Source organism: Gavialis gangeticus, unplaced genomic scaffold (assembly GCF_001723915.1).
Source record: "Gavialis gangeticus isolate Ggan-Ray unplaced genomic scaffold, GavGan_comp1, whole genome shotgun sequence".
In the NCBI taxonomy this organism is placed as follows: Eukaryota; Metazoa; Chordata; order Crocodylia; family Gavialidae; genus Gavialis; species Gavialis gangeticus.
In genome coordinates this window covers 157,884,522-157,896,490 of record NW_017729024.1, presented here as the reverse complement: position 1 = coordinate 157,896,490, position 11,969 = coordinate 157,884,522, and the positions used below count along the sequence as shown (strand labels likewise).

The 11,969-nt window shown below is 41.2% G+C and overlaps 1 protein-coding gene across 1 annotated transcript in view; it reads left to right on the top strand.

Moving 5' to 3' along the window:
* Positions 1-11,969, top strand: part of WDR70 (WD repeat domain 70) — a 331,125-nt gene that overhangs the window by 218,105 nt on the left and 101,051 nt on the right. The window contains exon 11 of the mRNA XM_019517943.1: positions 8,572-8,671. Within this exon, the coding sequence (XP_019373488.1) occupies positions 8,572-8,671 (100 nt within the window). The remainder of the gene's footprint in view (positions 1-8,571; positions 8,672-11,969) is intronic.

Sequence of the window (11,969 nt, the reverse complement as noted above, 5' to 3'; positions counted from 1 at the left end):
CCCTTCTTTCCATTGGGTGTAAGCCACCTTTTTAGCAAGGAGACATTCCTGCATACTTTTGGTGAGCCATGGGGGCTTATGCGCCCTTCTGCTCCGTTTGATCCTCGTTGGGATTACCTTCCTTTGGGCTTGGAGGATCGTCTCCTTGAGGAGCAACCGCTCTCCTTGGACACCTGGCTCCCCTCCCCTCCCCTCCGGGACCTCAGTGCTTCCCCAACTATCCTCCTTAGCTCATTGAAACTTGCCATCCTAAAATCCAGGGCCGCTGCCTTACTGCATTTTGACGCTGTTTTGGCACTGATTCGGAGATTCAGATTGGCCAGGGAGGTGCAGGCACAGCCAGGTGGCTGCAGGTTCTCCCAGAGCTCCTCCAGTTGTGCCTGCCTCACTCCAGGTGGGGGGAGCCACGGGAGAAGCCTCCATGGCTTCCCTGCCCTGCTCCATCTCCCAGCCCCATCCTCCTGGGACATGGTGGGGGGGAAGCCCCCACACTCACTGGCTGCAGCAGAACGATTGGGGCCTCTGAGGGCTGGTGGCAGAGCCCCCTCCCCCCATGCAGCACAGGGCAGTGGGGCCAGCGGGGATTGCCCCCCCCCCACTTGGCACCCATGTGGCAGCTGTCCCATGGCGCAGGTGCAGCCATGCTTGGCAGGGCACTACACGCTGTCTGGAACTGGGGCCACTGGGGCTGAGTGGTGTTGAGCTCTGGGTTACAGGTGGATCCACCCCTGCTCCCAGACACCATGCGGCACCCCCGCCATGGGGGGGTTGATCACCACTGTCCCCCATACTGCGCAGGGGGGCTCTGCCATGAGCCCTCAGAGGCCCTGATTGCCATTGCTGCAGCCGGTGAGGTCGGGGCTTTTTTTTTTTTAAGTGCCGGGAGGCTGAGGCTGGGCAACCATGGGGGCTTTTCCCACGGCACCTCTGGCTGTGCTCGGCACAGGCTGCGCTGAGCAGACTCAGATGCTGGCAGTGGCCCCAGCTGACAGCAGCAACATGCTGTCATCCTGCGCACAGATCTGGAGGCCCGTGCCCCCCAGGAGGGATGTGGGGCTGTACTAGACTCCTTCCTGGGAGCACAGACCCCAAGATCTGTGCACGGGATGACAGCAGGCTGCTGTCCCTCCCCCAGAGCACTGGGATTGGAAGGGACCTCAGGAACAGATTGCATACACTAGCCAGCTACAGGTGTCAGTATCAAAGCAGTCCTTCTGCCACTCTTCCCCCTCCCTCTTAGTTTCTGTTTCTCTGCAAGCCTGACTCCAAAGCATCTGAAATGTTTCGGGTGGCTTGGTTTGGTTTCGGAGATGTTTCAAAGCCTTGAGTTTAGTTTCAGATTTGGTGTTTTGGGTGCCAAAACAGGCGGAAACACCTCCAAAATGAAACTGCTGCTGACATTTCGTACGGCCCTAATCTCCATCCTCTGGTACTTTCATCCAACCTACGTTTTCTTATCAGTCATGACCCCCGAGATGAACATGAGCCACCAATGCGATACCGCAGCTGGCAAAGCAAATAAAACTCTGACTTGCATCTACCGATGCATCTTGAGTAAGACCCGGGATGTCATCCTCCTGCTGTACTCTGTCTTGGTGAGGCTGCAGCTGGAGTGCTGCATCCAGTTCTGGGCTCCACAATTCAGGAAGGACGTGGAGAAGCTTGAAAGAGTCCAGAGGAGAGCCGCACGCAGGATCAGAGGGCAAGAGAACAAGCCTTATGAAGAGAGGGTGCAAGCTATGGGAGTCTTCAGCCTGGAGAAGCACAGGCTTAGGGGTGACTTGGCTGCCTATAAGTACATAAGGGGTATGCATCGGGATCTGGGGGAACTCCTGTTCACTAGAGCACCCCAAGGGATGGCAAGGTCCAGCAGTCACAAACTTGCAAGACCATTTTAGGTTGGACATGAGGAAAAACTTTACTGTCTGAGCCCCCAAGGCCTGGAACAGGCTCCCCCCAGAGATGGTGCAAGCACCTACTCTGGACACTTTTAGGAAACATTTGGACGTTTATCTTGCTGGGATCCTATGACCCCAGCTGACTTCCTGCCCCTTGGGCAAGGGGCTGGACCTGATGATCTTATGAGGTCCCTTCCAACCCTAATGTTTATGAAATCTTGCTAATAAGAATTTCATGGGAGAAAATGTCAAAAACCTTGCTAAAAAGATGTGCATCACATCCATTGTTTTCCCCATCCACAGAGCTTATCACCTTGCTATAAAAGGAAATCAGGTTGAACTTGCTCATGATGAATCTATGCCAGCTGTTTCTGATCATTTTGGTATCATCTAGGTCAGTGATTCCAAAACCTTTTTTTCCTGTGGACCAGCATGGGAGTGGGACAGGGTGCATGGAGCTGGCTGCCTCCCTCCCCAGGCTGCCCTGTCCCCCAGCTTTAACCCCACATGCGCAGAAGCTGCTCACCTGGGTATGCAGATGGCAGTGTGTAGGGGGGCTCGTGCCACAACCTGGCAACTAACCCTTCATGGCCTGGTACCGGGCTGCAGCCCAGTGGTTGGAAACCTCTGCTCTAGGTACTTCGAAATAAATTTCTTGATGATGTGTTCCAGGGTATTTCCCAAGGCACTATATTTGCCCTTTTCCAGTTGGCCAAGACCTTGCCCAACCTCCACAAGTTGTCAAGGAAAAGAGCCAGTGGTTCTGTAGTTGCCCTGACCAGTTCCCTGAGTACTCTAAAGATGCATCATTGCATCTATCTCTACTAATGGGAAATGTCCAGCTTCTCTTAGTAATCTCCAACCTGTTCTTTCTCCAGTCTACTCTGCTGATCTTTTCCCCTATTCTTGCTGCCAGTTGCATTCATCCTCTGATAGCTGACCTTATTCCTGAAGACTGAAGTAAGAAAAAAATTAATTACTTAGCCTTTTCTACATCATCTGCTACTCCAGGGTTGGGCAATCTGAGGCATATGTGCCATAAGTGGCACAGCCAACCTCTGCATGACATGTGACAGGTCGGGGGTGGGGGACAGGTAGCACAGCAGCAGATAGGGCAGGAAGCAGAAAAGTAAAACAATAAATTGGTCAGGGAGCGCAGGAAAGGAAACAAAGCAGAGCAGCAGATCAGGCAGGGGGAGGGGGATTGGAGTTGCACTTGAGGAGTGTGCTGGGATAATTTATGGCACACCTGCCAGAAAGGTTTGGGCCCCGTTGTGTTACTTTATTACCTTTCCCATTCATTAAGGGACCAATGCTTTCCTTCTCTTACTTCTAGCATACTTGCAGAATGTTTTGTTGCTGTTGTTTGTTATTGTCTCCATTACTAGCTTAATCTGAATTTGTATGGTGGTGTTCCTGATTTTCTCCCTGCATGTCCATGCAGTAATCTTGCGATCATCCCTAAGTCATATGGCTAAGTTTCAACATTTTGCAAAAAAATTTTTTGAGTTTTGATTCACTGAAAGTGTTTGCTGTTTAGTCAGGCCAGTCTCTTGCTGCAGCTGTCCTTCCTTCCCATTGGGATAGCCTGCTCTTGTACCCTTAATATGGTCTCTTTAAGGTACATCCAGCCCTGTTGGACTCCTTTTCCTCTCAGACTTGCTTTCCATGGGATCCTGCCCCCTAGGTTGCCAAATTTGTTAAAGCCTGCTTTTCTGAAGTAGTGTCTGTATTTCTGCTGCTGTCCTTCCTTCTTTTCACTAGGATCATGAACTCTTAGTGTTACATGATCACTCCAATCCAGGTTACCTTTCACCTTAACATTTTTGACCAACTCTTCCCTATTCTTGAACACTAACAGCAAATCAAAAAGCATTTCCCCTCAGTTGGTTTCCCCACCATTTATACCAAACAGCTATTCCTCACGCATTCAAAAAACTTGCTGGATTGCCTGTGTATTGGTGTTTATCCTCCCAATGTCACATTTAACTAATAAGCACCAGGTCCTGTGATCTGGAGACTTCTGTTATTTGGTTGAAGAAAACCTCATCCACTTTCCCCTCCTTGTTTGGTGGCCTACATCAGACACCCAGTGACATCATCTCTCCTATTCTTCCCTTTTACCCTGACCCAGAGACTTACCTCCTGCTTGTATAAGACCCTCTTCAAAGCCCCACTTAGTATTTCCTCCCAGTTTATCTTTGAGACATTGATGACCGCCTTCGAGCACAATAAACCATTTATGCACCCACCCAATAAAAGTTTCATGTACATCATATTTATGTATTCCACATGAAAATGTCAAAGAAGATGGTGTCAAAGCCTTTCCAAAGTCAAAGTATATTGCATCAACTACACTCACCAATCCATGAAGTCCATCATCTTGTCATAGAGGGTAATCAGGTTGGTTAGACATGACTTGCTCCCTTGACAAACCCATGTTAGCTTTTAGTTATTTTTTTCTTAGGTGGCTACGGATGCTTTCTTCAAATATGCTCCAGTATCTTTCAGTTATCAAAGTTAGACTGACCTGGTCTGTAATTACTTGGGTCCTCCTTTCTATTTATTTTAAAGAGGGGTGCAGTAATTGCCATTTTTCCTTCTTTCTTGGAGCTTACCAGTTCCAGTTCTGCATGATTTCTTAAAGATAATAGCCAATAGCTCTGAAATTACTTCAGCAAATTAATTGAGGACAATTGGATGAATTTGAAAATAGCTAGTTTATGTAAGTAATATCCAACCTGTTCTTTTCCTACTGTGGCCTAGGTATTTACCCTGCCCCCCTCCCCAACGTCCTTGCTTCTAACTGTGCTCCTAAATCTGATATGTAACCTTTTTAATCACATTTAAATATGCTAAGAAGCCAGAGGTCAAACACAGACTTTTCCTTGGAAACTGCATCAAAGTTGCCATTGTCTGTAAAACTTCTTGTTCAACCTTCAGTCATTTTTAGAGTACTTGATTTAGTACTACAATTCAAGGTTATTTTCTTCAGAAGTATAATATATGGTGGATGAGTTCACAGAACTTGCAGCTAGAAATTTTGTTTGTACTGGTAAACTGAGCAAATTAGTTTTTGAAAGATAAACTTAAAACAGCTTATGTAATTCTTACAGTCACTTTCAGTGTAGAGCCTAATTTTAAAGGGGATCCTTAAAATGTTGGTTAGGGGTATTAATTGAATTGAGAAAGTGGTTTTTGGTTTCATTTTGCTTATAGCGTAGGAAAACCCCAAGATTTAAACTCTTTCAAATTTTGCACAAGTTATTAGCTTGCAAAGGGGAAAACTTTGCGAACGTAAAGACATATCATTTTAACTTCTGTGGTTGTTGCATACATATCTCTGACTCTAAGGCTTCTCGTTATTACTATCCTATAGAATTTCTATGATTCTTTTCCTTCCACAGGAGGAGAGGTAAGAAGGGTCAGAAAAATGCAATTTACCACTTAATTGAGAAAAAGATTTAAACATTTAAATCAAAAGGAGTGAGATCTAGTACTAGTAGACATTTTTTGGGCTTAGTAGTTACCTAGAAGTATGGTTTTGGGTTGACTGGAGTGATTTACAAACTTGTGCCAAATCTAATAGCTTTATCCAAAACCCCCCAAAAAATCAAGTTAAAATGTTTTGCGTCTACATTTTCAAAATTTAAATGTACTAAAACATTTTGAGATCAAACTTATCTAACTTTATTTTTTTAAATAAGACCCAAACATTATAGATCATTTAAACCAACCAAATCATACTGAGTTTTTCATTTTACCCAGAGACTTGTAGAAGTAATTTCAAATTGATCCAAAATTAAATTCTCACACTTTAATTTTGGTTGGGCCAGTAAACTGAGAAACACTTGATTTACACAGAGCTATCCATATCCTTCGTTCAGTCACTTCAATGGGAATTTTGACCAGGCAAATAACACAGTCAGGTACAGGCTTTACTTTTTTTTAAAATAGAAGAATTATAGATCTTACTAATTATGATAGTTGTTTGGCAACATGGTTATTTGGTTAAGATTTACATATAAATATCTATGATACTTTACAAACTAAAAATACATAATTTGAATTGCTTGATATTTAATAAATATTGCAGGATATTTATTTTCTCAGAAGTAATTCATAGTTGATCTCTTGTATGTTGTCACATATTTTGAAAACTTCCTGCAACTGGTTCCATAAAATATATTCCTGGATATTTAAAAACACTAGAACAAATTATAGTTGAAAAGTGCTATCTGTTCATCTTGTGTCCAAGATAAGTGTAATTGTTAAGAAATGATAATGACTTTACAGCATGTCTCTAAGCCATTTGATTAAACCCCGGTTACTTCATTTTACTTCTGAGTATTGTAATAAGCATGTACATCATGTTTCAACCTGTTTACACCTTAGGGCTATTATGTGACCTTTTTCAAACCCCTGACTAATTCTGCATGGCCAAAAAAGTCTACACGCATTACTAAAAGATAATAAGGTATATTTTCCATAGTTTTTAGGCCAAATTTAGGATTCTATCCTGCAAATACTTGAGGATGGTAAGACATTTTATGCATGAGAATAATTAAGTTCTATTACAACAAATACATTGCAAGAACATTTTTAGGGTGAGAAATTCCAACCCTCCAAAGTTAGGAGATGCCAGGATTCAGGTTGCCTGTGTAAATCTAACACACCCCATTTGTGCATGTACATCATGATGCAGTTAACTGCATGATCACATATTAGGTATTTCGTCATATACCATGGACACCTTTAAAAAAAAATCTTGCTGGAAATTGGGGTGTGCAGTGTAAGAGAGGAAATGCAGTAATGGCAGTTTCTGCCACTTAAGCTTCTGCCAGGAGAAAAGGAAAGTAAGCACAGGATCTACAGGGAGCAGAAGAATAAGCAGACTTGGCTCCCCAGCTGCTGCTGCTTGGTTACTTACTATAAGGAAAGATCTTTTTTTCCACTTCATTTTGCCTTTCAAAAACGATGTGTGTATCTTATTTCAGAATGTCATATGCAAGAAAATACAGTATTTTTTCTCCACAAAACCTCTGTTCTTGCACAGGGAGCACAGGCTCACTTAATGGACAGCTGTTGAGTATTTGGTTTCCTTTTTTTGTTCACTGTGTAGTACTAGGGTATCTCCACACACTAGGAGCTTATCTGTACGCTAGAATTAATTTCCCTATATGTGTTTTTATAGTGCCTATCTCTATAGTATCTGAAGACTTCATGGTTATTAGTTTATTTTTCTCTCCTTGTGAGAGGAGGAGGCAATATTGTCCCTGTTTTACAGATGGGAATCTTGGGCACAGAGAGTTCCACGGTCTAGAGCTACTCAGCTATTTCAAAGAAAATATCTTTAGAATTTTTAGCACAGACAGAGAAATGCATTTATCCATAGCCTTAGCCTTGCAAATGCCTAGGCCGTTTTTGGCTGAATTTCTCCAGAAGAATTCAAGCTCAGATAACCACATTGCATGGAAAATTGAAGTCCAAATACTTAAAATTTAGCAAATTTACAAGCAAGTGAAAAAAAACACGATCGTATAATGGGAAGGGCCAGGCACACTTAATAATACCACCCCGTCTATAATTGAATTAACACATGGCATCTTTCATACATAAAGGCTTTCAAAGCATTTTACAGTCACCCTGACATCTGTACCTGGAAAGATCATGGAGCAGATCTGGAAAGAATCCATTGTGAAGCACCTAGAAGAGAAAAAGATGGTCAGGAATAGCCAGCATAGATTCACCAACAGCAAGCCGTGCTTGACCAACCTGTTTTCCTTTGGTGGACAGGGAAGAGCAGTGGCTGTGATAAATCTTGACTTCAGCAAGGCCTTTGACACTGTCTGTCATGACATTCTCATTAACAAGCTAAAGAAATGCAGACTAGATAAAAGTACTGTTAAGCATGGGAAATTAAAAAGCATACAGTTGTCAACAGAGGAAAAATTTAATTTAGCAGCATGTAGGTTTGTGGAAAATGCTTTAGTGTCTTTGATAGACAGAACCTTTGATTTCAGTAAGGAAAAGAGAAATAGGGATTTCGTAAAAACTTACTTTGAGATTTCACAGGGCACTTAAAGGAAAAATTATGGATTTCTTGTTGAAATGGAAATCTGTATTATATAAGCAAGTGGTTCTTGTTTGAAAGAAATATATGCTGTTTTTCAGTTACTTCTCAGGGAATGTATTAAAAAAAATAAATGGACAGCATTCCCAAACTTGTCATTTGGTTGGAGCCAGATGGCACTCAGACTTCAGAAAATTTAAGTTTTATTCTAAATCTATAACCTATGAATTTTGGCAGGTTATCAATCTGGCAAAAAAGGAGTTCTGCCAGCCCTACTTTTAAGTCTTATCCAAAGTACATATAATGTATTTTGACATTTTTAAACTATAGACTTTGAATAGAAGTGTTGAGAACCAAGTAGCTTATAATAAAAGATATTCTTGTCACCCAGTCATAACTCCATTTATCATTGCTGGGACTTGCATATTGGTGCTGATGGTTGACAGTAATTGTTTTTGTGGACAGGGAAATGCAAGTTGAGGGAAAAGATTGTATTCAAAACTTCCTGATTTTGAAACTATTATAATACATAAATGACATCTTTAAAAGGCTGCAAGAATGCTTACCTCTGTTTTAATGTTTTATTTGTTTTACAAACAGGTTCACACAAAGTTCCACTGCAGGCAGGCACACGCTTCAGGCACTGAAACTTCATGCTTGACATTTTCCTATGATGGTATTGCTCTTGCCAGTCGAGGAGGTAAGTGTTTTGTTAAATGTAAGATTAACATAGGTTTTCACTGATTGTTAGCAGAAATGTTAATCTTAGATATTTAAAATCATATCCTTGCCTCCAGCTATTTTTTTGTAAAAGGGTAATAAGCCACTAAAATCACGTATTAGCTCTTCTCTAGATCTAGTGTCACATCTTTCACCTTATGTGGATCATAGTGTGCAGTAAAATGCAACTAAAAAAAGATTCAGCAGAAAAATTATTTTATATGCTTGTTACCATACAAACTCCAGTTTCTATTTTGAAAATGAACCATAATGGAAACTGAACTTTAATAAAAGTAAAACTAACCAAAAAAGTAAACGTGTTGTGACTTGTTCTGCATGAAAAAGCTACATGGAAATGCAGTACTTTTTTGTGGTGCTGTTTTTGTTGCTTGCTTAGTTCACTTCCCTTATACTAGAGGTGTCAAACTCCATGTGGGTCTCTGGGCTGAATCCGGACTTCAAGGAGCCTCCTGGGGTGGATGTGGACGGTTAACAGAGCCCTCACTTACCCTCTTGCCACAAATATGCATGCCCATTGGGGCTCTGTCTCTGGGAATTTAGCAGGTGGCCTCAACCCTGCTTTGCTTTCCCCTTGAATTTCCAGCCCCTCTGGGAGCCCTGGGCCTGGGTGAAATGACTCCACAGGCTGGATGTGACCCTTGGGCCAGATGTTTAACACCTCTGCCCTACACCATGATTTTTCTGTCATTGATTATAAATTTTGACTTAATTCATATTGTAAGCAGCATGAAATAAGGACCTTCTTGGAGTGATTAGCCGAGCTGTATTTCAGCTATAAGGACTGAAAAAAACAAAGATAGCTTAAAGTTTTCCTAGGAATAGGGAAAGGCATCACTCAAGGACAGTTGGTTTTATTCACATCAGATGAGATTTTTTTTTCCTAAAAATATTACCCACAAAAAAAATCTTCTGGAGGCCAAAATCATGGTTCGGGATTTATTCATTAGTATTTTAGGAGTGTCAGAACAATTTGCTGGGTAAATACTATAACTTTACATTTCCATTCCCAAGGAAGGCTTGCGTTTCTCTTAAATTCAGTCTATACCCTGTTTCTTGTATTGCTAGTTCCTGTTTTTGACTTTGTCTTGCTTGTACTGGTATGGTCTCTCTTGTCGCCTTAATTCCAGGTTAACAAAGATTTTGTCTAAACACCTTTTTTTTTTTTCTTCATAAAGAAAGAAATGGCCTGTTTGTATGGCTTCTTAATTCTACTGTGATAGTGCTTCTGGTGCTGGTTTCTAGCCCACTGGGATTAGGCCGCCTTTAACACAAGTGAACGCATGGTTTGTGCCCAAGAGAGTTTCTGGTTTAACGTGTTGAAGAAAAGTCTGTTTATGCCTAAAAACATTAGTTTCCCACAGTTGATGTTAATACAAAGAGTGTTTAATAATGCTATCTTTAACAGAAAGCACTTGGATATTCTTGGTGCCATTGTCACATGCTTTGTATTAGGGTTGGCCTGGGAAATCAGAAGAAGCCAGATCTTTAAGCAAAAGCTGAAATCAACCAACCTTCAGATGGTGCCAAGCTTTCAGCTAAATTTTTCACTTACTTTTTGTTTTCACATGCCCCTGTACCCCTTCATTCTGACCACAACCAGTAGAGAAAGATACAGTAATCCTGAAGAGAGGCTATATACATTATGATTTAGGACATATTTGGAACTGTATTAGCTGCTGACCATTGCTTACCACCCTGGTTTACAGATTTGAGTTCTGGATATATGAAGTCCTGGACTCAAATCTTTTCCAGTTCATTTGAAGTCGAAGCCTTTGGTGATGGTTTAGATTTCCTTCAATCTACTTGAAACTTCTGCCTTGAGGATATTTTCTCAGGTTCAGGGTTTGTAAATATATAGAACTTGCTCTGTTGACCCTTGCCTATTTTTAGTGTTGTGTTGCACTTCCCTTCCTGCTCTTCCCTCCCTTATCTATTCCCAGATTGTGTGCCCTGATGATCAGAGATTCAGGTGAATTGTCCGATGCTAACTTATGATCACTCTAAATTATATAAAAACTTGATTTATAGTATGCAGGATATAAGACTGTTCAGAAAATGGTCTCTCTCTGTTTTAAAATATTAATTCCATGCTCAGTGTTTTCCTGGTTAGTCTATTTTTTTAAAAATCTATATGTGTGCTGTGCAGAAGAATGAGGAAGATTCATATTTTCTTTCAACTTCTTTGTTTGCTTAATGCTCTAATAGGAGTATTGCTTTGGATCTGTACCAATAAAAGCAGATGTGGATCCAGCAGTCATAGATTAGCACACCTGCCAAATGCTGAGGATCAAAGGGAGGATCATTGTTTGGGGGAAAAGGGACTTTCATTGAAAGCCTGATTGCCTCCTGCATCTGATATAGATTCTGTGTCGGATATGAGAGAGATGAGGCAGGGCTCAGCTGCAGACACAAGGGAAAATGAAAAGCAGAGGAGCTGCTTATGAGAGTTCCCAGTTTTGTTCTTGTTGAGTATTAGCAAGTAACCTGACAGAAATTCAAGAAAGTGATATTTACACGTGCTTTTTGACCATGAAAATAATTTTTAAAAACCATGTTAGGTAATGTTTTCTTGACAAATAAAGAGTCATTGAATATTATAGGCTAGTAATCAATCATTAAAGTTAGTTATTGTCTCCTGGTATATATATGGAACTTACAATGTGAATCTGTAATTATTAGTAGGCTAAAATCCTGACTCTCAACTCTGTGAAAGTTGTGTGATTGCTGAATGAATGTGTTTTTTCTATTTCTTCAAATATGAAAAATAATCAGGTCTGCTGCAGTCTTAATTCGTCTTATGTATGAAAACCAGGGCTGTGGGGTTAATTGCAATTCAATGAAAACTATTAAGCTCAGATAGTATCTACATGTATGTGTTTTTTATATAGGTCAGAATTAATAGGGCTTCCCCCCCCCCTAAATTTCTAACAATCTTCAATTTAAAGTGTTTAAAAGGAAAAACTGTTTGTGTTAGAAGCTTCAAATCGTATGTGGGAGAAAACAATACAGTATTTCTGATTAATACATTCAGGGAGTTTTTAATTATGCATATATTGACTCCCATTTTGAGGAACACCAAGATATACCACAGTTGCATGAATAAACTTAAGATGACCTGCCTCAGTAATTAGATGGGGAGTTGTAATTGTTATAATTTTCTATGCAAAGAATCTAATTATTGGAGGGTCACCTTGAATTTGTCCCTAACTGCTGCAGCAAGGGAAGTATGAGGGAGGGGAGGGGGGAAAAGGGGCGGG